Source organism: Gavialis gangeticus, unplaced genomic scaffold, assembly GCF_001723915.1.
Source record: "Gavialis gangeticus isolate Ggan-Ray unplaced genomic scaffold, GavGan_comp1, whole genome shotgun sequence".
Classification (NCBI taxonomy): domain Eukaryota; kingdom Metazoa; phylum Chordata; order Crocodylia; family Gavialidae; genus Gavialis; species Gavialis gangeticus.
This window is the reverse complement of record NW_017728992.1, coordinates 154,812,222-154,839,347: the sequence shown is the minus strand read 5'-3', so window position 1 is coordinate 154,839,347 and position 27,126 is coordinate 154,812,222. Positions and strand designations below refer to the sequence as shown.

The 27,126-nt window shown below is 42.0% G+C and overlaps 1 protein-coding gene across 1 annotated transcript; it reads right to left on the bottom strand.

Moving 5' to 3' along the window:
- Positions 1-17,805: 17,805 nt before the first annotated feature.
- Positions 17,806-27,085, bottom strand: PDP1 (pyruvate dehyrogenase phosphatase catalytic subunit 1). The gene is made up of 2 exons (XM_019527931.1): positions 26,935-27,085; positions 17,806-22,026 (listed from the first exon to the last, which is right to left on the bottom strand). Exons 1-2 carry the CDS (start codon positions 26,963-26,965, stop codon positions 20,372-20,374), a joined length of 1,686 nt encoding a protein of 561 aa, XP_019383476.1. The 5' UTR covers positions 26,966-27,085; the 3' UTR covers positions 17,806-20,371.
- Positions 27,086-27,126: the final 41 nt, after the last annotated feature.

Sequence of the window (27,126 nt, the reverse complement as noted above, 5' to 3'; positions counted from 1 at the left end):
TGCTACCAGGAGTGACTAGAAATAACGGTCACAAGCTGGCAGAGGGTAAATTCAGATTAGACATCAGGAGGTGCTACTTCATTGTCAGGGTGGCTAGGATCTGGAACCAACTTCCAAGAGAAGTGGTGCTGGCTCCTACCCTGGGGGTTTTTAAGAGGAGGCTAGATGTACACCTTGCTGGGGTCGTTTGACCCCAGTACTCTTTCCTGCCTTGGCAGGGGGTCGGACTTCATGATCTGCTCAGGTCCCTTCCCACCCTACCAACTATGAAACTATGAAACATATTGACAACATCCAAGTTCAATATTATAGTAATTAATTTTCTTATAACTCTTTGTAGGTAGTTGTTTATGAAACATCATGGGTAGCTCATCTCTTTAACAACATGCATTCTTTCTGAGTAAAACATCAACAAAAGCAAATGGAAAGGATTTAAAACCCACACCTGTTCCCTGTACTTCATTTAAGGAATAATATCTGTGAACACTAATATAACAGATTTTTTTCTACTATGAGAAACAACAAATTGGGCAAATTTAGGTAAAGTTTAAGAAAATAAAAATATTAAAATAACTAGAAAGTACTGATCATGCTTTGATGACAAAAAGCAGGCATGCTTTACCAGAAGCAGAACAATTGTAAGTCTTGCAGTTCATCTGAGTCTTGAGAAATAAGTTCTTGGCTCAAGTCACTTGGGATGTGCCAATTTGGTCACACACAGTCTACAGCCTGTGAACTGTTAGCTCTTCCAGACTGCCTCTACTGGCATCATTTTAGTTAAGCCAAAAGTTATGACAAATGCAACAAATATAAAAGAAAAGGCAATCCTGACTTCACAATATACTACAGGTCCCTTTCTGACTAACTCTCCTTTGGTGCCAAATATATTCAAGCAGTTCCGAGGTGTAAATTCAAAGGTCATGAATATCCATTTACTTTTAAAATGCAAATCAGAATGAAAAGACTTCAGTACACACACAAAAACAACCCAGAATTCCTATAGCCCAGCCTCTAGCCTCTCCTTGAAATGGCAATGATCTGGAAGGGCGACACACTGGGTACCATGCAAATTAATATACTAATCACACATCCTTGTTTCAGGAGCTCCCCATTTCCTCCTTCCAAACTGATGCTTAGCTTAGGATTTACCACTTTTTCATGTAACAGAAATGCACACACAGTGGGTATTTTAAAAAGCAACATTTGCTGACAGTTACTATCTAGTGATAACTCTTTATACTCTGGGTATTTCCTATTGTGGGTATATGCAGCCATTTGTGGCACCTGGTCTACTATTGGTCACATGGCTTACTTTAAACTGTCTGATAGTAGGTCAGGATCCACATGTGCAGACACTTGCTGGTGCCAGGATCCATGCCAAGAACCCGGTATTAGTAACTTGGGGGTGGGGGGTGAGCAGGAATTTCTGGAGAAGGGCTAATATTTCTCTGGGGGGTGTTGGTGGGTCCAGGGGGTGCAGCTGGCATATTCAGGGGGCAACTGGTGGGTTTGCAGGGAGGGTTGCTGGGTCTGAAGGGGGAGTGATGTGTCCAGGGCTGTGGATAGGTTGGGGGGCTAAAAGTAGAGGAGGAGTTCAGGGTAGAGGAGTTGGGCAGGAAGCGTGCAGCCCCTGGGCTTGGGTGAGTGGCTGGGCTTTCCCAGCCCCAGAGCTGCATTTCAAATGTGTGTAGACATTCACTAGATCGGGCTAACACATTTCTGATCTACCTTCTTTATTTCAGGCCCAAAATCTTTTGTCCAATTTAACCTCCCCAAATGTCTGCGCTGATTGGCATAATCCTAGTTAGGTCAGTCTAAATGTAATATCTGCAGGTACCCTGTAATTGTCATGATTGTGGTGAACTGGTAACTATTGGTACATGATGCAAACAGTCACTTACATTATGTGACTGGACTTGCATATGTACTCTATTTTCTCACACACAACACGCCTCAGAATTAATATATATGTTGTTTGTGAAAGACTGAAGAAAAATAGATTTTTCTAGATTTATGGATGAATAGAGCAGGGGCAGAGCCTAACATTCAGCCAACTCACCCTCCCTTTCCTGCTTAACTACATCTGAAACCCTACCTGCTGCTGAAGACTAGTCTGCATAAGCGAATCTATGATTTTGAAAAGAGCTAAAGAGTTACCAGCACTGTGAAACTGGAGAAGAGCCAGCAAACAGCAAAAATTGCCAGAAGAAAGATTAGCTTAATTAGTGAAACATCAAGGTCATTAAAAAGGAAGGATGATCATTAACACTTCTGGAGTGAAGAACAATGAGACATTTAGTCAATTGATTTTCTCACACGTCTAAATAGTAATGCAACAACTGCTGAACTGTGGAGCAGGAATCAAAACAGGGTGCTTCTATTCCAGTGAGAAAATCATCTTTTCCACTTAATACACCCCCCCACTATTGAGAGGTTTATTTTAGCTAGCATACTACATGCCTAGGGTCCAAGGGGCTGGGGTTGTGCTGTGGGAAATGGGAGGGAAGGAGGGAGGGGGAATTCCTGTTTGAGCAGAAAGCAGCAGGCGGGTGGGGCAGGGCAGGGGGAAGCCCTACTGTGTCTGCAGTCTCTGCCGGAGCTGTAGCCAGGGAGCAGAGGGGAGGGGCCAGCCCTTCTGTGGAGCAGAGAGCCTCACCCAGCCCAGAGAATATGCTGGGATGCCAGGGGTGTCTGGTTTATCTTAAACCAGCAAGGGATCTGGGACAGACATTGCATAAACTGGTTTGAGTCAAACCAGTTAAGTCTAATACAACATTCAACCAGGTTTATCACAAACCAGTTTCAGCCATTTTCAAAGTGTTTTATGTGGACTGAATGTCTGTTCTTTTACAGGTTTAAACTAGTTTCTGGTCACTTAAACCCGTTTATGTGTAATGTCTGTCCCTAGCCAAGGAGTCTGACCTGGACCTGACCTTGGCATGGTATTGGTGTGCATGCCAGGTCCAGCCCCCATACTAGCTGCACCTAAATCATGTGTCCCATTCAGATTCCTTTACCTTGTCAGTTTTCTCTTCACTACCACTGGAAGGAATACCTTACTCACTGAAAACTGCAGCTGAGGACAGAATTATTAAAAAAATGGGGCTGAATCCACTGAATGGTACAGTTGAAAGAAATATGAAAAAAATAGAAAACTTTAAGCATTTTATTTTGCTATTGTTGAGAGAAAATACTCTGATTTCTTGTTTAATACAACATTGTTATTTAAATAAATGCTAAATTCAATTCTTAAAAAAGGTGTAAACATTTTTAAAAACTTAGAACAGCTTTTTCTTTCACTGGGAAAAACAAGATCTTTTCCTTTAGCGTTAATGAAAAATGATGGGTTTTGTTTGTCAGTTTAACCAGCAGAACAAAAAATCACTTTTCCCACTAACTCTCATAACCATGCTTCTTTGGTATTGTTTTAACAGAGTATCCACTAGGAGGAGCCAAATTTACAAAGCATATGACAAAGTAGGCTGCCGCCTACAAAACCTTATGCTTCTCTGAACCAGTCTATAAGGTGCCACCCTGTTCTACCTTCTGAAAGACTTTATTAACAGATAAAGAGGAAGCTTTTTACTACACCATGCTTAGCCCTCAAAGATCAGTGAATAATCACTGTAATACACAAGAAACAAGAATTTCTGCTAGCTAAATGCCCATCAGAAATCAGATTTGCTACCTAGAGGGTGTTTATCTAATTGCAACAAATTGACTTTTCCTAATTATGTTGAGCACAGATGTTTTATGATTAGAAATAAACATAAAAGAGAGAGAACATCAAAGACAGACTGTCTATGATAAAATGAAATAAAGAAACTAATTAAGCCAACCAAACAGGATAATATTCCAGCCTGTCTAGGTCTTCTCTTAAACTCAATTAGCAGCAGTACCAGAAACATTAGCAGACATTTTGCAGGGATCAAGGTGTGATAAAAGCTGCAGTTGGGTCCTCTTGGGGTTGCTGCATAAACACTGAAAGAAAACAGCAGTGATTAGCTACAAATCTGTACAGAGCTAAATATATGTGTCAAAACAGTTTGTAGAAGTGTTTTGAACTTTCTATGCTGCTGTTTATTTAACCTCACATCTTCTGAATAACTACCACCACCAACTTCTATTTCAGGATTAAGGAATAGAGAAGAGGCTGAACAGAAGTTTTTCCAGAATCCATTCATTTTTTAAACCCAGTTTGAGAAGCCTGGGGCATGATTAGAGATCCTGAGCCCTGAAAGTACTCACCACAAATTCCTGTTTGAGGATTCAAAAGCTAGGAAGATGCAAACCCAGTAAGCATGTATGAGGTGTGTGTGCACTGTTTTTGCCACCCCTTCAATTTGTTGTCTTAAGCAGCCACGTGTGCTGCCTGGCTGGTTTTGTCAACCCTGATCTGATGTAGAGCCAGGAACAAAACCCTTATTTTTTACTCCATTCTCCCAAAATGTGTTGGGCTTTATGGTTTTAAAGACACGGGGTGAAATCCTGGCCCTACTGAAGCTTGGCTTCAGGGGAACTAGGATTTCAGCCAAGATTTATTTAAGTATAAAATCACAAACTGAGTTTGTTTCATTTTCAATTTTTTGTTCCGTACTAGAGGTGTAGTTTTCCCTACTGGTAGTCAGCTTAGAGCACATGATTACTCACAGGTCAGAACAAGACGGGATCTTCCCTACTTCCAGCTGTTTCTAACTAATTTGATGGGTTTTCCACTTTCCTGCTGATACTCTGGAATGAAACTGATTAAATTTCTCACTAAGATAAAATGATCCAATTAATTTAGCTCTTTCTTCTTGTTATTGAAAACCACATGAGCAGCTGCTGGTTTCTGTGAAAGTATTTCTTTTAAATAGAACTGGTTCAATTTTTTTATTTTGAAATTTCAACAATATATAGATATTTGACATGTAAAAATACTGAGGAATTGTGTATGAAGTTTTCTGTAACAATGATATAACTGATGGGGGGGTTCTTTCAATTTTGACGCTTCAATAAAATTTAAAACTGAAACAAAAAAATTCCCAAACAAAAATTGTGATTTTTCCCATTTTGATGAGCTCTTTTCGCTACCTAATAATTTAAATAAAATCTTTTAAATCTATGAGTTGTTCACAAACTGATCATATCAGGTATTCACTATGCACTATGTATGTTGTCTAATCAATCAATAATGAAATGTTTTGCTATTTCTGATCTTTGAATGAGTGACTGAAATTTGGAGAAATAATAGGTGACAAAGTGTGAATAATGAATAGCAAACACTCTTCAAAATACACAGATTTTTGTCTTCTTGCTTACTGGATCTATATATGCATCATAAAGAGCATTCCTCACACATCTGGGAAGAAAAATCCATTCATGTGAATATCTGAAAACAGCAAGTAATAAAACATATAAAAATGGTCAGATTGACTTAGAACTCAGACAAAGGCCTCCTCTACATGTGCAGATAAAGGCACAATGGGATGTAATATGTGATTCACACAATCATGTCTCCTGCCGTGCCACTCCTCTGCCTGCACCAGCAAGAAGCAAGCTCCTGTGGCTTGAACTCCATGTACCCCAGTTGAGTTTCCTGCACTGCCAGGGCAGTGAAATCACCCCTGTGGTGATCTTCCAGCCCTGGGGGTTTCCTGAATCCCTGGGGTGCGGAGATTCCCCTGAAATTAATCTTTCTACCTCAGGGGTTTTATGCACCCCCAGGGTGGGGTGATTGCTGCAGGGGAAATCCTTCTGCCCTGGGGATTTGCTGGGAAGCACACTGTGGGGACCCAGCATCTCCATCTGTGGGACTCTGGGTCCTGGTAGCTGTAGGGTGCTGCTGGAACCCGTAATCCACAGCTGTTGGAGTTGAAAGTCCCTAGCAGTTGCAGGACTTGCAGACCTAGCTGGGCAAGGTGCACCCCTGTGGCTGGGAGCCCTGTTAACTGATGGGGCTGTCAGCTGCAGGGGAGACCTTGCTATACTGGCGAATTAAAGCTCAGTGGCAACCAGCTATAAAGTTAGTCCACATTTTCAAGATCTAACTTTATAGCTGGTTGGAGCTTTTTATTGTGTGATAAGTACTTTGCATGTGTAGCTGATCAATGTAATTGCACAATTAACCAGTGAATTGCATGTTACTTCTAGGCTAGGTACAGAAGTTAAACATAAACCAGTTTAAGTCATCAGAAACTGGTTTAAACCTGTAACAGAATATAAGTTCAGTGCACATAAACCATTTTCAAAATGGCTGAAACTGGTTTAAGATAAATCTGGTTATATGTAGTATTAGACTTAACTGATTTGGGTCAAGGTGGTTTATGAAACTTCTGTCCCAGATCCTTTCCTGGTTCAAGTTAAATTATAGTCCCCCAGCATACTTTCTAGCCCTGGGCCAGCAGAGAAGGGTGGAGGGAAAGGGCTGCCCTTCCCCCTCCACAGCAAACCCCAGCTGGGGTCTGGGGCCAGAGAGGGGAGTTGAACACCCCTTCCCTTGCTCAAACTTACTGATGGCTGCAACTGTGGACTACAAATCCCAGAGGCACCTAGAAGCAGAAAGAGTCCTGTTACTGTGAGTGTGGACTGCAAATCCCAAAGACCTTGGGGGCAACAGGAAGAGGAAGCAAATACACAGCCCATGCTGGCTTCATACCAGAGAGCCATGCTCTAGAGCGCCATGGCTTCTGGCCTGAGCCACTGCAGGCACATGTTTGCATTTCCTGAATCAAAAGTAAATGTGTGTCCAGTTGTTTCTCAGTTTAATCTCTGCAGTTTGGACTGACTTGCAAAGACTGAATCAATTCAGCCTTGGACTTTTTGACTGTCTGTACTTAGCCTTTAAAGTGTCAAGGGGGCGTAATATCTGCAAACACTGCTTTTGCTGAATTTGAACAGTTCTCAGACAGGTTTATCCTCACACACTGAAATTTACAGAAATCTGCTGACTGTCTGAAGTCTTGACTGAGAATCTATGTTCTGTCAGCAAGTATTCACTTTTAGAATACTGTGCTTGGGGGACGAGAGATTTTGGGGGATTATTATGGAATTATAAATAGCATTTTTTTAGACTATAGTATTCAAATAATAATGTAGGAGAACCTAAGAATAATTGATATTATAGTGAAAAAATCATGCTAAGTTTTTGATGCATGCTGTAAAATTATTGGTCTCTCTGAATATAAGTCTTTTCATAGTTGGCTGCTTGTGCATTCATAGAAGAATCTAGAGATGGTTGAAAAATCTCCAACAGCACACTTTTCTGTTGGAAAATTCCACTTTTTAAAAGCAAAACATTTCAAAGAAATCTACTGACTAGAGGAAAATAAGATACAGGATTCTAGTACATTCAAAATTGAACTTTTTTGAGGAAATCTTAAGATTTTCCATTTCAAAATGAATTTTCATTCATATTTTTAAAATAAACAATACAGTGCAACATAGAACCCAAAGTATTTCAATTGACCCTATATGAATTTTTTTTTCAGAATTGTGTTTAATGGGAGTTGTTTCCTGTTTCATTCCAATTCAGAATGTGTCAGTGTCTCTTCTCAGTGTTCTTAGTACAGTATCATAGTTCTAGTTGCCATTTAGGACAGCTTCCTCAACTAATGCTAAATTCACTTAAAATTTATAGTCCTAGAGACCAGCTTGCTTTTATTATCCATCATACTACAGCAGGCATTGCAACTGAGAGTCCTTGCTAGGCTCCTCTGCTGCTGTAGATCTCTACAATTCAAATAATACCATCTTAACAGGGTGTACACAATTGTGTATATCTTTCATCCCTTACCAGGTAATCATTGCTTATTAGGGCTGTGAGAAGCTTCAGTCCCTGATTCAATTTGGTGGAGATTCGGCCCAATTTGGTGGCCGAATCTCTGAATCTGAATTGTATCAGAGGACCCTTTAATCTTTCCAAATCAATTCGGAGAGATTCGAAACGATTCAGAGATTCGGACATAGAGACAGTTTTAAATGTTTTTTCTACATTCCTTTAGGTACCAGGCAGCTCATGAATGATGCGATGCTGGGGCACGTTGGAGTGTCCCACAGGAGTGCAGGGGGCTCCAAGCACACTTAGCAGCAGACCCAGAAGTGGACTAGAAGCACTTCTGGTCCACTTCTGGGTCTGCCAGGGAGTGCGCAGGGGGCCCCCTGCACTCCCCCCTGCTCGGTGACTGGTGCCTCCTGGGTCTGGGGGAGGGACCCAGAGTCCCCCTGTGGCTGATCACTGAGCTGGGAGGGGGTGCGGGGGACCCCCCAGTGCGCTCTCTGGCAGACCTGGAAGTGGACTGGAAATACTCCCAGTCCACTTCTGGGTTTGCTGCTGAGCACATAGAGGGCCCCCCCCACACTCCTGTGGGATGCTCCACATGCCCCAGCATCACAGCATTCACAAGCCGTGCCTGCTACCTCGAGGTATGTAGAAAAAACATTTAAAGCTGTCTCTATGTCCAAATTGCTGATTCTCCAAATCAGCATTGAATCTTCAGATTCGGATTCAGCTGAATCAAATCGGGGCAGTGACCTGAATCAACAAATCAAATCACTGTCCCTGATTCGGGCCAAATCCAAATTGAAAAGGGCCTGCTTTGCATGCCCCTATTGCTTATTGCCTCTTTGTTATTTTACACAGTATATATAGTACCACCAGATATTTCTCTGGCTTATACACTAACACATAGCCATCCTCTTGCAAATCCATCATGGAGCACAGAAGCTGACTTGACATTTTGAAATACTTAGATATTGCTAGTGGTCTTCTGATATGTTTGCAGGTCTAGGCAGGTTAAAAACATAGGCCAATTTTTTTCACAAGCAGAGGCCAGACCTAAACAATTATCACCATATTTTGTCTCTGTGTCTCTCATCAACCCTCCTATTTATTTTCCTTTTATGATGTTGTTATATGACCACTCCTATTTTATTTTTAATCACATTCATGCAGAGATATTTTATTTAGATTGATAAAATCTAATTCTGAGCATGGAGGAAAAACCTGTTTAGAGCTATTCTGTTCCTCATTACAAACTGGATGCTCCACCCATGTAACATTTGAATTCAGTATTAACCTGAAGATCAACATTTTAGTTATCAGATTAAGCATGAAACTGGCCATGACATTATCACACATAAGGCTGTTAGTATAAAGCTTTTTATTTTCTTCATTTTTGGCATTCTTTGACCCACTTTTCAGTCAGGCCACAATAGAGTGCTGCTGCTGTTAATCTACCATTTGGGAACATCATGTCTAACTTAGCAAACTGTTGATTTTATATTAGAATTGCATATAATGAATTATCTCCAAGGTTAAAAGCATGCTAGGTCTTGTATTGACACTGGTTTATACTCAGGTGCTAGTAGACATAGGTAGTGTCAAACGTTCATAGGTTGAATATTTCTAGAGCTAAATTTTTTCAGAGCAGTCTCTGAAAACTGCTTTAGGGCCTATAGACAGCAAATCTTAGCACTTCATCTCAATTGCTGCCAAAACTCATGAAATGCATCTAATTTTGTAAACAACTCTGCCTTTGTCTCTCACTAATTGTTCGCTTGATAACAGATTTGTTCTGTATTCTTGGAGGGATCTTTGGGAATCATAACTATTCTGAGGTCCCTTTAAAACAACACAAAAAATTACACAGGCATTGAGCTACAGTAAGTTCCTCTGCTCTGTGTGCACCATTTATGACATAATTATCCATAACTCCCTTCTTAACTTTTGTCTCCAGGGCACCAGTATTCATTCCAAAGTATAGGGAACAAAGGAAAAATGTATCTACCCAGTGGGTACATCTACACATTCATTAATGCACTGTAGTTACTTCACATTTAGTACTTGGTTAACCAAACACTAAATCAATGTGCAGTAATGCTGGCGCACTGGTTTTTTGTGCTGCTTACTGTCCAGTAGCCTAATACTACTATGCAGGAGCGTATTAGCATGGTTTTTGCCAGGCACTCTACTCTGCATGCAGGGGTATTAGACTACTGCGCAGTTAGCGTCTCGTGTAGACACGCCCAGTGTGTACCAGCACAGGAGGGAGGATGAGATCTGTAAATATGTGTGCAAACCTCTAGTTTAGGAATTCCTATTCTCCACAACTTTCTTGTGATTTTTCCTGAAAATGGCAGCACGTGGTTCTTTTTAACCATGTCTTGTCTCCAAACATACGTTCTCATTGTGATGCAGGTCTAACCCCACAGCTAATGTGACTATGAAGAGCCACATCTTAACCACCTAAGTAAAACAGAGCTGGAGACCAACAAAAACGGTAAATGAAGTGGCAAGTACATGAGCCAGGGTGAGGCAGCAGAAGGAAAAAAAAAACCCTGTTTCCAGCAGGACACAGGAAAAAAAAGACACACAACAGGAAATATTCATTGCATATTTTCCCCTTATGGTGTATTAAATGAACAAGGAAAATAAATCCCACTTCTAATATGTTTCAGTTGTTTGCTGTACATGATTTTCCTTCTACAGCACTGTTCTTTTTGTCCTCCATTTGCATCTGCACCTGTTACTTATCTGTCATCCTTGTATTCAGCCTTTTCTGGCTTCTTTTTTCTCCCTTGCTCACTTTCCCTTCTGCATCGAGGTGACATTAAAAAATGTCCCTCATACTGTACCTTTGCCCACACACTGATTTTTTAAAAAGCTATCTCATTGGTAGCCCCATAGAAGTTGTGAGGTAGTTACTCTGGTATTTTCCTATTTGTGCACACTATTATTTATAAGTGTAAAAAAAAAAGACAGACGAATCACTGAAAGCTGGAATTATAGTTCCTATGCCATGCTCATATTTTTCAAAATGACCTCTCGTTACAGTCTTACGGTAAGTACAAGCATTTAGATTGACCTAACCAAAGTAAGGCTGATCTAAATAGCAAGGCATTTAGACATCCACAGGGCCTAAATCTCTCAAAAAATGGCACACCAATTTTTGAGGTGAACTAACTTTAGATTGCCTTGGGTTAACCCAATCTAAAATGGGTTAAGCCGGTTTAGTGAACAACTGCACGCATTCACAGCACAGTAGCTGGGGAAAGCCCAGCCACTTTCCCCAGACCTGGGGCTGTGCTGTTCCTACCCCTCAACCCTAATTGGGTTAATTTTAGACCTCCAACCCTGGACCAAGCAACCTTCACCATCCTCCTGTGGACCTGCCAACCCCCTGGGCCTCCCAGCTCCTCATGGACTCACCAGCACCCCCTGATTCTGCTAGTCATTTCCACAAGCCTGATTTACTTGTATCTCAGGGTGCCAGGCTGCTCTCCAAACAGGTGAACACCTGTATGTGCCACTCCAGGTTTAGTTTAGGCATCTTAAAGTAAACCACCTAAACCTAAATTGGGTCCTGTGAATGCTTGGCTGTAATAATCATCTATTTCTGACCACAAGTGCAAATCAGCTTTAACCTTGTATCAAACTAGTGCTGCACCCTCAACTTTGAGCAATCCAATCCACAACTCTACAGCCATCTCGTCTCACTTCATTACAGTTTATTGTCTCTTTATATTTGATGTCCGTTTATATTTTATGACACAGTCAGCTCTGCCTCCTCTGCATATGTACAGCTCTAAAGCAGCCCCTTAGAAAACTATACACACACATATATACATACGTACATATATTTACTATGGGTTGGGGATGTTTCAGTTTGTTTCTTTACACACTCTTGAGAATATGGAGCTTTTCTTTTTCTGAGACTCATGTCTCCTCTTATTGCAACTTCAGTTAGCATCTGAAGCTCTACAGAGACTCTCCCTAAGATCATGATGTGCTTTTCAGTTCATTTATTACTTAACAGATTTCTTGTTTTATTTGCCAGAATTAATGGACTCTCTAGGCTACTGCTTCCAATCATCGTCACCATTCACACCCTGGAACATTTGATCTGATATCAAAAAGGTTTTCATGACTCCAGGACTGACTGAGCTTTTAATCTTACGTCTGTGACAAGCATCAAAGGTTTCTATCAGCTGCTGGATCTGGAAACAAAACATGAACCATTCTGTTTTGTCTACTTTACTGTAGGTTAGAGAAAACTATAGGTATACAATTAGCCCAGGATGAAGCCAAAATTGCCTGTGTCATCTCTGGCAGTTTAAAAGGTTATATATTCTGACGGTTTGACTCCCCATCATAGTAATGATAAAGCAAATTTTATTTCACTGAGCTGCTTCTTTGCTCCAGGAACTTCAAAGTAGAATAACAACATCATTTGGAAAGCTTGCCGGCTGTCATTCACGTTTCCTGTTATTTTCAGTGCTGTTGTGGGCATAGCTGTATTCTATTACCGTCTACTTTTCTCCTCTGTTTACTTTATGGTCAGTTGGGTTTCCTTTACAGAGGTTCTCACACACTTCTAGCGCCTTGTCATGAGGAATTAAGAGTCTGCTTGAGCTGTAAGAAATGGAGAGCTGCCAACTCAGTTCAACACATTAAAGTTTATTTGGTTTGAACAGTTATATGAGTACTGCCAAACATAAGAGGCAGACCCCTTAGGTCTGTCAGAGACCATTACTATCTGTGCAGAAGAAGGCTACCTGCTGTGTTTGGGGTTTGATCTCCTGTGTTTATTTGTCAGCAGTATCCACTCATGATCTCTTGGCAGACTGCTGTATAGCATAGTGCTCTCTCTTTCTCTCTCTTCTTCCAATTAGGTGCTAGCACTTTTATGAGACTTCTTTAAAAACATTTCATCATTTAATAAAATTACCTTTCTCGCACTTCCTTGCATTTCTGACCTTGGAATAGAATCTCTTTCTCCATCTCATTCTCTCGTGTGTCACATCAGTTGCAAATCACTAATCTCTGTGTTTGGATTGTACATTTTACTTTCCAACATCCACTTGGAGACCATACTCCCTGGCCATGTATTTGTAAGAGTCTGTTTTTGCTCTGAATATTTCACTGCAGTGGCTGGCTGTTAGCCTGGTAGATCTGTGCTGGGGTTTAGAGCAGCCTAGCATTTTACCATATTTTCTCACATACCACATGCTCCCACGTAAGACATATGCCTTGTTTTGGGGAGGCAGAATGAAGAAAAAAGATCTTTCCAGAGTTAGGGCCAGACGGAGCAGGGGCTGAGTTTAATCTTCAACTTGCTCACCCTCCCTTTCCTGCTCAGGCAAAAGCTAGTTTTAACCCTTTTGCAGCTGAATTGACTGCTTTTTTCCCAAGCAGAAAAAGGAGTGTAAGTGAGCTCCCCGCTAGGCTCTGTCCCTGCTCCACTTCAGCAGTGAAAAAGTTAAAGCTGTAACTGCTGCTGATGACTGGGCTCCACCTCTTCCTCCATGCAGCTGCTAGGCAGGAGAGAGAAAAGAAGCAGGAGCTTTTTCACAGCATCTCCATGCTTACATTCCAGGCAGAAAATCAGTGTCCCCACTAATATGCACCCTTGTTTTAGAGGGTTAATTTTGGGAGAATGGTGCATGTGGTATATGCATAAATATGGTATTGTTTTGCTTCTGAAGGAATCATAGTTTCATGTTTTAGGTATTGTCATCATTTGCTCTGAGTCAGAAAATTCACACTGTTGAGCTTGGGGAGCAATGATATATAGGTGATTATGGCTTTAATGTAGACTTTCTTTTTGACACTCTAGCATTTATTGGTGGAACCAGCAAAGGAACATATAGACTTTCCCTTTATGGCTGTGACCTTTACAGTATCTTTCTACCACCTCTGCTCATCATCAGGAGTGCCCAAGAATGCCCAGGCCTTTAAAGCCTCCCAAATTTAATGTGGCTGCTGCTTCATACAGGTTCAGGATTGGTCATTAACTGCCTTGCATATGCTAACTAGCACATGCTATGTACCATTCCAAGGGCAGCTGCATTTTGTCAGGCTGTAGTGAGACATTGCTTGGACACTCTGACAAGGAAAATGTAGCTCCTCTTGTGTGAAGGCCACTCTGCTGCAGAGCAGTCCATTTAGGGATATGCAACTTCAGAAACTCTGGCAAAGGGGGTTGTCGGTGTAACGGCAGTACAGGGTTTCTATACCTGTAGGTAGATCTCCCAGACAGAAATCCCTAGAACTGCCATTGCAGACTGATATAAAGAGTGTGTGAAAGGACATTAGGCTTTGGGTGACCGTGTGCATCCCAGAATACCTGCTATTGCCCCTCTACCTTTAAATGAGAATCTGTGTTAAGATACATGACTAAGAAGAAAAATATGACATTGCTAAGTAAACACAGAAGATGGGAGAGAGAGGATTTGAGGAGCCCTGGTGCTTGTGGTGGGGAAGGGCTTCTAAAAGATGAGTGTGCATCTTCTTTCCCCTTGAAGAAAAAGGAAGGAAAAGGTATATTATTGTCCAGATCTGTTCTCTTCAGCTTCCACTGGTAGGGGAGAGACCTCACCTGATTATTACCTAACAATTTAAATCAAATTTGCAATGAAGTGATTAGAGGTCAGGAGAGTGGGCCTTGTTCAGGGAGGCTGGGAGGCAGCCTACGGGTATGTAAGGGGTGTGCATTAGGAACTGGAAGAGCATCTGTTCAGCAGGGCATCTCAAGGGAAGACGAGGTCTAATGGGCACAAACTACTGGAAGACCATTTTAGACTGGACATAAGGAAAAACTTCTTTACTGTCCGAGTCTTCAGAATATGGAATAGACTCTCCCCAGAAGTGGTGCAAGCACCTGCTCTGGATACCTTTAACAAATGCTTGGATGGCTTATCTTGCTGGGGTGATCTGAGCCCAGCTGACTTCCTGTCCCTTGGGCAGGGGGCTGGACCTGATGATCTCACAAGGTCCCTTCTAGCCCTAACGTCTATGAAATCTATGAAAATTCTGAAGAAAGTGAGTTGAACAGTCCCATAGTTTGGCTTTGTTCTGCTGCAAATTGGTAAATCAGTACAGAGTAGCACTGGGCTAGGGAAAAGAGGTGGGGAATACAAGACATTCTAGATTATATTTTCACAGCAGTCCAAACCTAGTACAAACATGGTATGGGAACCCCTCATCCAAAATATGAGTGTATCTTTTGAATAAAACTGGGCTTCATGCCAGTCAGCTTGTCAGATCACTGAGCACCCTCCTTGCAACCTCCACTACTCAACATTTTCCCTGTTTTTCATTGTGTTTTCTTTTGCTGTCCTCCAGCTTAGCTTACAGTCCATGTGACACTGTACATAGCCAAACCAAGTTGGATTCATTTTGCAATTAGGATGTAAGGTGTAAAATCTACTGCTTTCTTCAAATGCAGATGCACAACATTACTGACACCATGACTCTTTTGCTCACCAGTATTACAATTGAAAGCTGAGTTGCTGTGGTAAAATAAATAAACCAGAATTTTCAACAAAATAGGAAAATGCTTACTAGTTTTAACAAGGAGAGAATTTCCATTCCCCTATTTTAGTTATTTATGCAAAGTGAAACCGCTTGAATAAGAGCAACTGAAGTTATGGACACATGAACAACTTGCTGTAGGGTATACAAGGCAGTACTTCACCATGAATCAGCTGCTCTGCAGCCACCACTCCTGTGCATGATCTTACTGTTCAGGAAGCAGAAGTTAAACTGCAGGCTAAGTTATCATGGCATATCTTCCACTTACCAAAGGGTAAAGGCATGCATGAGGGAAGTTACAGCCCAGCAACCAACAGGCGGTAAAGGTGACTACCCCTCTCTTTACCCCTCCCTACACACCTATTACTTTATGGTAAAATGTTTATATATCCACATTGAATGGGAGCCATGAAAAAATAGCAAACAGCCTGGCATCCATGGCACTCATCCAAGTTACAAGAAACCCACATACATATCCTTATTTTCAGGTCTCCCATATTCCAGCAGAATGACAGAGAAACAAGTGGCTATTTTGGAAGGAGCAGAAGTTTTTCTTCTCTGTTTAAAAAAAGCCCAACTCACTGAAAGTTCTTTGGTTCACCCCAGGGCAGAACTTATTTAACAAAAATTAATCTCAAGCTTTCCTAGGAGGGAAAAGAATGCATGTTAGCAGGCTCTAATGATAAATAGCATGTATTAGCCTGAAACTAAGTGGAAACTTCTGTCATCCTGGAAAGTTCCATTTCTGTTTTATAGTTCAGCAAGAGTGGGTTGAAATAGATGTCCAGCTGCTCAGTCAGCAGTCATACATCCTTCTGTATCAGTCTTGTATTATGAAGTCATTGCAATGGGAAACACAATGCATTTATTCGATATATTCATCCACAATTAGAAGCAGCCTAGAGACTGAGCTGTGGAAACTATCCCCATAGTTTCTCAGTTTCCAACAATACTGTAGCTTGACAGCCAGGTGCCAGTATGCATGAAAATAAATTGACTTTACAAGCACTATTGTGGGGGGAAAGCACGCAGCCAAATGTAGAGCAGTGGCACAGGGTGGTGGATGGCAGTGGCAGCTGCATGCAAGCTCCCCTCCCCCCCACATCTGACCAGCCGGGCAGCGCCTGTGCAGCCTGCAGATGGGCGCCACTGCCCTCATCCTACCCCTGGGAGGTGATGGTGCTCCTTCCCCACCTACCTGCACGTACCTCGTAGGGCCTTCTTGTGTACCCCCAGTTGACAACCCCGGCATATACAATGACTATTAAAATATACAGGGCCCAAAACCTAAACAATCAGGGTAGTAACATGCAGTGTACCTACTGTTATTAACAGAGCTACACACTCTTCTTTGTAGAATCTATTCTCTGTCCCCCTGCAAGGCTACCAATGGCTAAAGAGAAGATTCCTCCCTTCTTAACTTCCCATGCCTGCCTCCTTACTCCTCCCTCTCTTATCCAAAGCTTCCATTTCTCCCTTCATTCCCTAGGGGCCACAGTATGTATTAATGGGATCATAAGTCTAACAGAAATTCAGTCACAGAAACTGGAGTCATATCTAGAAGTGTGGATGATAAGCTAAGAAGTGCAGCTGGAAATGGGACCATGAGCAGAAAAGTTTGGCCCACTGGATATTAACCACCTGTTGCCATGCCTATCAGGCTCCATTTGTCACTTGAAAGTATTAGGGAAAGTTGAAATGAGCTCAATGCAGTACTGAATTTGAACACACTGTGCATTTAGACATGCTTCAGGAGGTGGGCGGGTGGCACTTTAATTAGCATAGCTCAGTTAATTCAGCCACCAGCTTCAGAAACAATTCCCCCCACATTCATAGAAACCATTTACATGCAAGTAAAACATCACTAAGTGGATCAGCAGTGACTTATGCATGACAGTCTGTTATCTGGGCTATGTTGACAGGCACAGAGTGGCTTACTAGATGTCATTCACAGTTGAAAAAATGCAGACCAGAAGCTTAATACAGCCACATAATTTATCAGCTAGCACTAGTTTAGTTTTTGCCTGGCCATGCTTGTACCTCAGAGGGTCACGAAGAGCAAGGGACAAATGTATATACCAACTAGTATAATGGAAAGAAAAAGGCTTCACAGCAGCTGGGATCAGAAATGACATAACCCAGAAATGAGAAGTGGTGTAGCTATGATGGTCTCCAATAAAAGATATCACCCCAAACAAACAAACAACTCATCCCTTGTCCATGGAAATGCATCATTTAGTGGCCGGGGCACCAACCAAGTCTAACCTACTACCTTACCCTGGTCAAGTCTCATCACTTCTTTCCCTTATACCCCTGTCCATTTAGGCAATGAATACTTCAAAGTAGGGACCTGTTTCACTATATGAGTTTGCACAAGAACTAGCAGCATCACTGCAATTCAGACATGTCTTGGGAACTCTTTTTCTGGGCATCTTTCAGGAAAGGGAAGGCAGGAGAATATTTCCCATGAGCTGCAGAAAAAGCCATTAAAAAAATGGTCATAAGGCACATAGTTTATATATAATTGATCATTTTATTGGAGTCTACTAAAAGATGTTTGTTCTTAGATAACTGCCATGTTTGGTAGGCAGTTATGCTGCTTAAGTTCACTGCACATGTTGAATCAAATCCAAATACATAAATATCACTTCATTTGATCCTGTACATATGTGCATCTTTCATACAAAAAGCTTTTCCCATAAGCTGTACATACAGGACCACTTCTATAACTTATACCAAACCCATATTCAAGACCCATGGATTAAACATTTTGGTAAGTACTACACAGTAGAAAAATGTAAGAAAGTCTAAATATTGTAACAGCTTAGATTCATTTTGTACTTGAGTGAAACACAGTGTAAGAGGACACATGAGCTTACTAATCTAGCCAAAGACATTTTGTCATTAATACTTAACATACAAAGGCAAATATCAGTTACCAAAAGTTGTTCATTAACAGCATTACCAGGTTTCCTCTACCCCATGAAAAGTCTGTCATTCCTATTCTCAAAGTGTGAACCTTCAAACCACCTCCATCTCTGGGGAAGGAGGAGGACAGGAAACTCTGCTGTAAATGACAGTTTCTTGAATACAGTCAGGTGGGAAGACCAACATTTTATTAAGGCTGCAGGCAATTAAGTCTGCACAGCACTTGTGCTTATAGAAAACATTGATGTTTCGTAATCTACAAGTGCTTGGCTTAAATTATAAGAATACTGTTTAAAAACAGTAATCTTAATAAACATCAATATTGCCAATTAGGAAAACAAATGATTTACCCAACCAAGAAAGAAAACTCAGGTTCTTAAAGCATATTGTCAACTTAAGTAAATCATATCTGGCTACGTGAAGTCCAAAAGAGTTTATTACAAAAATAAAATCAATCAGAAAAATGTCTGAATGTAATGCAGCTTGGAAGAGATTAAACATGCTGGCCTACATCTGCTCCCGGGCCCCTATAAACCAGAGCAAAATTAATAAGACTACTTATATACAATCTCCTGAAAAGCACAAGCTGTTACTGTTGTGGCTCCAGTCGCCATGTTTTCAATAAGGGAAAATGAATTCTAAACATTTAAAGACGTGTAAAAGGGCAGATACTAGTGAGTTCAGAAAACCCTCACTCCCTATGGTTGCTTAAATATAAAAATAGACCAAAGACCAATACAGCAGCCTTTATATCTATTTTATGCACCCAGCAATTGCAACTGTAAAGTCTATTCCAAAATACTATGTCTATCAAGTTTGAAAATTCAATGATTACACCAGAGAGACCCATTTTTGAGAGAGTCTTTCTTCTAATTATGACATTTTGAAGAGAAACCATGCACACAAAGGACTATCAAAGGATGTCACTTGGTTGATAACATAACACCAAGAAAGCAGCTTTTTAAGATACAGCATGCAGGTCCATTTCTTTCTCTATTAAGCTTATTTACAAGCCATACTTTAATATTTTGGTAATCTTTATAAAGTTTTAGACCTAGCTAGAAATACAAGTTTCCTCAGTAGCTATTATTTAAAACATCCAGTAAGCACAACCCAACTGAAATGACAACAGCAAAAATAAATGTGAGTGCTTATTTATAAAGACACCAAACAGTTAACAGTGATTTCCTAGTCTCTTCATATGATTATGTTAGAATTTGCCATATGATATGGGGAAATTTTTGGTACCAGAAAGTGGTGCTGCCTGCCAATGATGTGACCTTTTGAGGTGGCATGACAGCTCTGACTGAAGGTGATTCCATGTTTTGCAAAAGGCAAAGTCATGGTTTCAAACCATGCAAGCTGAAGTCTTCCACAATGGGATTTCATATGCATCTACCTTTCAATGAAAGGTAAAATGACATTATTGCCCTTTAGATCCTGCAAAAAACACACCCAATAAGCCAGAAAGTGTCAGTACACAAGAGATTTTAAGCATGGATTTGGATAAAATAAGTGCATAAGAATTCCAGATATTATGGCTTAAAGATCTGCATAAAAATAATGTTCTACACAGATATGCATTTAAATGAACGACACTAAGTGCAAATGGGAAAAATTAGTTTGAGATAGCTACTTAGCTCTTTTCCCTTAGACAGAGTCAAAAGAAGTCACATACATGCAGAATCACTATTTACTTTACAGGAAAAAAACATCAGCCCTATTGGAATTCAGATATTCAAAAAATGTCTTGCCAATTTCTTAAAAGACAGCTATGTAGATACGTACATTTTTTAAAAACAGGTTTTTTGTTTAGTGAGTAGCCAAAGCAAGTTTGCTTATCAGATTACTACCCACTCCTTCCCTTTCTCACCCATCCCAGCCAAATTCAAATCATTGCTCTAGCAGCATCAAAACAGTAGTGCAAAGCTGTTGCAAGACCCTCATTTAAAACTGTGCCATTCTTTTGGAAGGCTCTGTTAATTCATTGTTTGTGGTGGGGTCGGGGGTGAAGGAAAGGCGAAGAGAGAGAGACTGATGTGTTAGTTCTTATGAGCAGATACTCGTTTGCTCATTAAGTGTATTTTAATCTGCTGCTCATCATACTGGCCATATATTAAAACTTTGGTAAACTGTTCATTTTTAAAAAGTTCACAATTCCTCATTTTGACATGCACCTACAACATGCGAGTTGAACTGCACAACAATAATTGTTATGTCATCTCTGTACATCCGAGCCAACTCTTCTGGAAGACTAAGCATCTTGGACAGCCGCTCATGATCAACAGTGCCAAATTCATTATTACCCACTGCATGACGTATCAAATGGGTTGCAGCATTCTGATCTTCAAATACGGATGAGATTCTTGCTCTCCTTTCTGTCAGGAGACCGTGCATCTGTCCCAGAGTTACCTTGTAGCCACCAACTGCTATTGGCTGCTGGTGATGAACACCGGTGAGGTACTCTCCTACAATTCTAACCACATCCTGTCGGTGCATTGTCTCCCATAGGCCATCTGTGGCTAACACCAGGAATTTATCCTGAGGTCTTAATTTGTGGTGTATGACCTCTGGCTCAGCTGTAAGATATGGTGGGGTATGATAGTTCGGAGGGATAAACTTTGTGTATTCATTGTCATTCAATTGATCTGGGCCTGATTCTATTACTCTCTTCTGAAGGTCAATGCTCCATTTAAATTTCACATCACCAAAGGCTCTGAAAGGCATCAATAAGCCTAACAGCCTGTCTTGCTTCACAAGACTTTTCTCTTCAGTTTTTGGGTGCTCTGATTTTACTCGTTCTATTTCACGTTCATTCTGCGCATTATGATCATAGGACAAATTAACAGCAGACCAAGACCCATCTTCTTCTTGAACACCAAGCATCGCCCTGCTGTCACCAGTATTGGCAATGTGCAAATCAACACCATCTACATGAGCCACACAGGCAGTAGCACCTGAAAATGCCACTCGCAGCACCAGGTAGTTGAGAAAAGAGTTTGGATCTCCTACTTGAGCTTCCAAAGAAATATCATTATCAAGCCTCTTGAAAGCATTAATTAAAGCCTCTTTTACATCAGTGGTCTCTCCAGTGTTGAGGTCGATGAGCTCCTGCCAGTAAGTTCGTAAACTATTAAAATAAAGTTTAGAAGCTTCCTTACTAAAATAATCATTGGGATGCTTGTGCCACTGTAAAATGGGCAACAGAGCTCTGCCACTCTCCACTGCATTTTCTATTTCAAGTAGAGTCTCATGAGGTAACAAAGAGACAGCAATGTAGTAAAAGAGTCTTTCACTGACAGCTTGGGCACAAGCACAACCTGCATGACCATCGAATACACCTAGAAGCATCCCTCGTGTTTGCAAACATGTGGCTGCACTTCTCCTGTCTTCTATTGGAGCATTAGCAGGTAACTGGTTGCTATCAAAGCCAAGAATAGAGCTTACATTTTTACCATCAAATTCTGGGACTTTAAAACTGTATTCATTTGCCTTCAAAATGCTGTTAACCTGTGGAGGAGTAAGGTAAAATCTCTGTGGTGTTGAAACATAGCTCCTTGCATGGATAAACTGATTAAAATTCTCCTTTGGCCTATGAAGTGTTGCAAACTTCTTCTGAGGTGCATATCTCAAATGATTGTGAGCAAAGTGAGGTGGGGACAAACAACAAAGATGTTTGTGGTGGCAATAACACACAGCATTGCATAGCCTGCCAATTTCACAGTTACGAATCAATGGAAATAGATGAGCTGGTGCTGGCATGGCATCAGAGAATAATGGCAGCCTGGAGCTTCTGACTGGAATTGCTGCAAGACAAGAGAAATAGCTAGGCTTAGTGGAACAGCTGAATACTGCATATTTTGCCCCCCACGCCTTTGCTTGAGACAAAGTTAGTGTTTAGCACAAACATGCGTGGAAGTTATATACCCTGAATCTTTTGGATGAAAAGGAAATACATTACAAAAAATGCTTACAGAAGTTATCCTGTAGTAAGATAATGAAGTCACACTGTTATTTCAATATTCTGATTTTTGTATTTTCATGCTTTATACCCAATTCAGATACAAGCAGAAAAATTAGAGCAACATCCTTGGGCTGTTGATTCAACTTCTAAATTAAGCTGAATGCATGAGCAAGCTAATAGATTATATCCTATAAAGCTGTCACAGTGATCCATTCCCCCCCCCTTGGACTTCCTAGAACAGGAGCCAGATAATGTTGCAGAGGGCAAAAATCAGGCCTCAGTTCAGAGGAAAAGAAGGAAAGAGAAAGAATTCATCACTGCTGACAGGCAAAAGTAACAATTTAGAAAATCTTCAAACTTAAGTTTCACATAGCTTTTGTCTGAATGAGGGTAAAATTGCAAAACAGATGAGAGAAATAGTAAGGCACCAAAGGTCAATAGTGGAGTTTAAGTCAAGAAACTTAATCCCTCAACTTCTGTAAACACTGAATTAAACACCAGCTATAAATGATGAGTGCAGTACATATGACAGCATTTTGTGTGTATACTTGTATTATGCAAGGGCACCAAAAGCCTTATGTAGGCATTTTTCCCCTCACTGAAGAAATCTTGCTAGAAAAGGTGAGCTGAAGTACCATCAAGTAGGGTCATCTTCACCTTTATATTATTTTTCACATCAGGTCCTTCTAACCGATCTCCAGGATAACTTCCGCCACAGAGAGGGGATTATGTGCAAATGGACGTTTACTGCCACAGTCCCATAACTACAATAAAGCCATCTAAAGGAATTTACACTAAGTTCTGGTTTGCTAACAATCTTAATAATGCTCCATTAAATGGGAAACTCAACATTTAAATGGTGAGGCAAAGGTAATTGAACCAGAAAAGGTTTGAAACTATAGGTTAGGCAACATACTACTGACCTTCTGCTTTTCAAATGCATTAAACGTAAAAATAATTTAAACACAAAACTGAGTTTGGATATGCTAGATACTCCACTGGACAGAATGATGATACCCTAAGTCTAGAAGTCTGGGTAATTTGTGTGTTGCTCTTACTTTGGTATAAACATCACCCACTCTGAACCTCAGTTAAGTCTTTAGGCCAATAAATGACTGCTACATCTTCTAGCCTTCCCTACTGCACATTCACAGGCTACTCAATTTCACCCAGTTACCCCTGCACTGAACCACATAATTTTGTCTGGCTAAGCTGAATTTTCCAGAAGGGCATCCAGTCATGGCTTGAAGAAATCAAGAGACAATCCATCACTGCCCTCAGCAGTCTGTTACAAGTATTAAACACTGTCAAAAATCTGTGCATATATTCAATTTGATTTAGTCTCCTTTCAGCTTCCAGCCATTGGTTTCTACACCAGATTAAGCAGCCCTTTGATATCCTCTTCCCTAATGACAATATTAATAACTAATCAAATAAATCATCTCTCATAAAAAATGATCAGGTTCCATCTGTTTAGCTCTTGCTTACTGTAAGGCATATTCTGCAACCTACAAACAATTTATACCGCTTTCCTGCAGCCTCTCCAGTTACTATTTCCATGCACAGGAATTAGGACACTACATGTAGTTTTGCTATACCAGTCTCACCAATGTGCAGAGGTGCACCAATACACCAGTCCAATATTGGATCGGTACTGATATGAAGAAAACTGTCTATATCAGATATCAGCCCTATGGAGCTGATAATTTGGCCAATAAATGGCCATGCTGCGCACAGCTGCTGCGCAGCAAGGAGCAGAGTTGGCAGCATGGAGAACTGCCTCCAGCTGGTGAGTCGGAAGGGTAGGGTAGGGGCGAGGGGGAGCAGACCAATGCCCCCTGTAGTGAGGGAGGGGGCAGGAGCTGCCCAGTCAGGGCAGGGGAAGCAGGGCATGCAACAGAGTCACGGCTCATGGGGTGGGGATGGTTCCCACTGCTGCCTGCACCCCAGGAGGCAGGGGGCATGTGCCCCTGGATCTGCATGGCGCAGGGCAGGCAACAGCTGCAGGGTGGAGCCGGAGCCAGCACTGCATGGCTCTTCACTGCATGGGATGGAAGAGGCAGGAGCTGCACACCCCTGAGCAGTGCCTCCGTTCTGCCCCCCTGCCCCAACTGGGCAGCGCCTACCCCTGCACCCTCCCTCACTGTGGGGGAGTTGATCTGCCCCCCAAAACCTCTTCCCTCCCCCCCTACCCTTCTACCATCCTGGATTTACCATCGGGAGGCAGCTGTATCGGATCGATATCAGCCAATATGCCTCCTTTGAATACTGGCTATCGGTATCAGCCCCAAAATATGAGTGCACCCCTATCAACGTGGCATACAGATGTGGAGTCACCTCCTTCATCCCAGTTTACGTTAGAATCACATTAGCTGTTGTTGCTAAATCATCATATTAGGAACCTGCATTGCATTCTTTGTCCCAAGTGTCCAATTCACAAGGCAGGGAGAAGGCAAAACTCCCACATTCTTCTGGAAAAAACTGCTTAATCTTAAAGGGATTTCTTTTTAAAATTATTTCAGACTGCATGCAAAAAAACAGGGCAGTTACTCCTTTAAACTTCAGAATGAGATTGAATGGAAAGTGCTTTCTTAAAAGAAAAGAAAAAAGAAAAAGATGAAAGACAAGAGACACTACAAACTATACTTTACACAGATCCTGATTAAGTTACTTAAGTAACCTCTCCTGAGTACTGAACTAACTGGCAAGGCTGAAGAAGCACACATTTTACTACTACATACCTCAAAGGTTTTTATTGGAGCATTAAAAAAACAATTATGCAATTAAGTTCCACTACAGCTCAGCAAGCTCACTGTTTGACTGCCAAAGGTAGTCAACTAGAGAAAAGGATTTGGCACCTACAAGCAGTGACATAAGCTGAGCTGGCACTCAGGCCAAACCCTGCAGGAAACAGGGAGGGAAAGTGAGTTTTGAGAGTGGGCCGTGCAATGGGACATGGGCTCTGAGGAGAGGCGAGAGCACTTCTGCATACTGCAATAGGCCTTCCCAATTCTATTCTTTCTTTAGCTCCTGATTTAGGCCTTAAGCCTCTAAATACATGCAGCATCTGCCTAGACTGAAGTTGACTTAATTCATAAACACTTTCCTTTCACCTCACAAGGTCCCCAACGTCTGGAAGCCCGACAAAAAAGCTGTTTTTCATTGCTTCACCACTGCTAGGGAAAGTAATGAAACAACTGCTTGTATACTTAGTTCTGCATTGACTTTCACTCAGCAGACATCTGAAAAGTCTTGTTTCAAGATGAAATGTGTATTGTAAATTTGGCTGCATTTCTCCAGGAATGATTTCTATCCAACCTGTTCAACTAGGTCTGATACACATTCATAGTTTTGTAGGACAAAAGTGTAAGAAAGGTTCTGCAGGCATACTTGTTACTAGAAAGGCAGCATCTTTGAAACTTAGTGCATCAAATTTTCATATCAGTCCACATAAAAGTCTGTTTATGTTCTACGTCATATCACTCTGCAACAACAGCAGAGTTCAAATAACAGAATTGCTTAGAGCTTTGCTGCTGATCCCTATGAGGTAAAAATACAAATTGGAAAGTTGCTGTTCTATTGGCTCTACGTTGCCAGCAAAGATTAAACTGATGAACATCTTGGGTTTATCACTAGGACAATTTGTAGGGCATTCAAAGGCAGATATCACATTATAAAAAACCAATGGTGAGCATCAGCTCATGTTCTCCACTTTCATTTTCATAATGCCAAAAGAACCAGACAAGTAGGGCAGGAAGGGACCTCCAGAGACCAACCACTTGCCTGAGGCAGGATCATCCCTATTCAAACCATGCCATACAATTCATAATATAATCTACCATCAACCGGACACAACACAGACCTAACAACACCCTAGCCTGCCACAGGAAAAGCTGGGGAATCACAGCAGCCAACGTCCCTGCCTCTGAAATGTTGTCAATACATGCTCAAGAGATCATGGGCAGTGGACTGCACCCCTTGCTACAAAGGAAGGCAAAAACACCCACAACCTGACTATGGGGCAGAAATCCTTCCTCACATGAAATAGGCTGATCAGCCTGACCATGAGCAGAGGGGCAAGCCCCTCTAGCAAGGAACCTCCAGCTTGGATCCCAACATTGGCACACCCCAATCAAAATCCTCAACACCCAACGCCTCTGAGACGACTTAAAAACACCCTGAACACATGTAGCAGAAAAGGTGGGGGGAGGGGCAACTACTGTACCTAAGGGTACTGCCACACTCTATGTTTGTACCAACCGTACACTCAGCCCAATAAAAGCCTGATACTTTGGTTAGCACACATGGCACAAATCTGCCTTCCAACGAAACCCACCTTCCTGCAGCGTGCCCTGCACCCTGGCCCATTTCCTTTGCCTACATCCTTCACTTACTGCACCACCCCTCCACCTGCCTCTTGCACGCCAGGACCAGGACACCCAACCTGACAGAGCCCAACCTTGGCAACTGCTTCACCACACCCGTGTGAGGCAAATTACTCTGCACCTGCCACTTCCACCCAGAACCAGAAGGGCCTTTACTCTGCCAGAGTCCTCCAGTACCTGGCCAGGAGCGGGGAAGCCAGGTGGGGAGATAGAGGCCAGCCCGGTATCCAGGCGCGGGGGCCGCAGGACTCTGCCAAAGCTGCGCCGGAGGGGGAGGGGCTTAAAGCGCTTTATTTCGAAGTGCACCCAGCGGGGCGGGGCGCGGGTCCCGGCTCCCCCCTCCCCCCCGCGCAGCCAATACGTACCGATGCGGCGCGGCCCGGGGCACACGCACATTCTCCTGGCGCAGCAAGAAGCCGCCGGCAGCCACGGAGCAGCGCCCGGTGAGCAAGACAGAGAGCGCGTTAGCGGGCCGGGGAGGAGCGGAGGACAGACACGCGGCCCGCGGCCGCCCCGCCCAGCCCCAGGGACCGCCCCCGCCTCGCTCCGCACCTGGC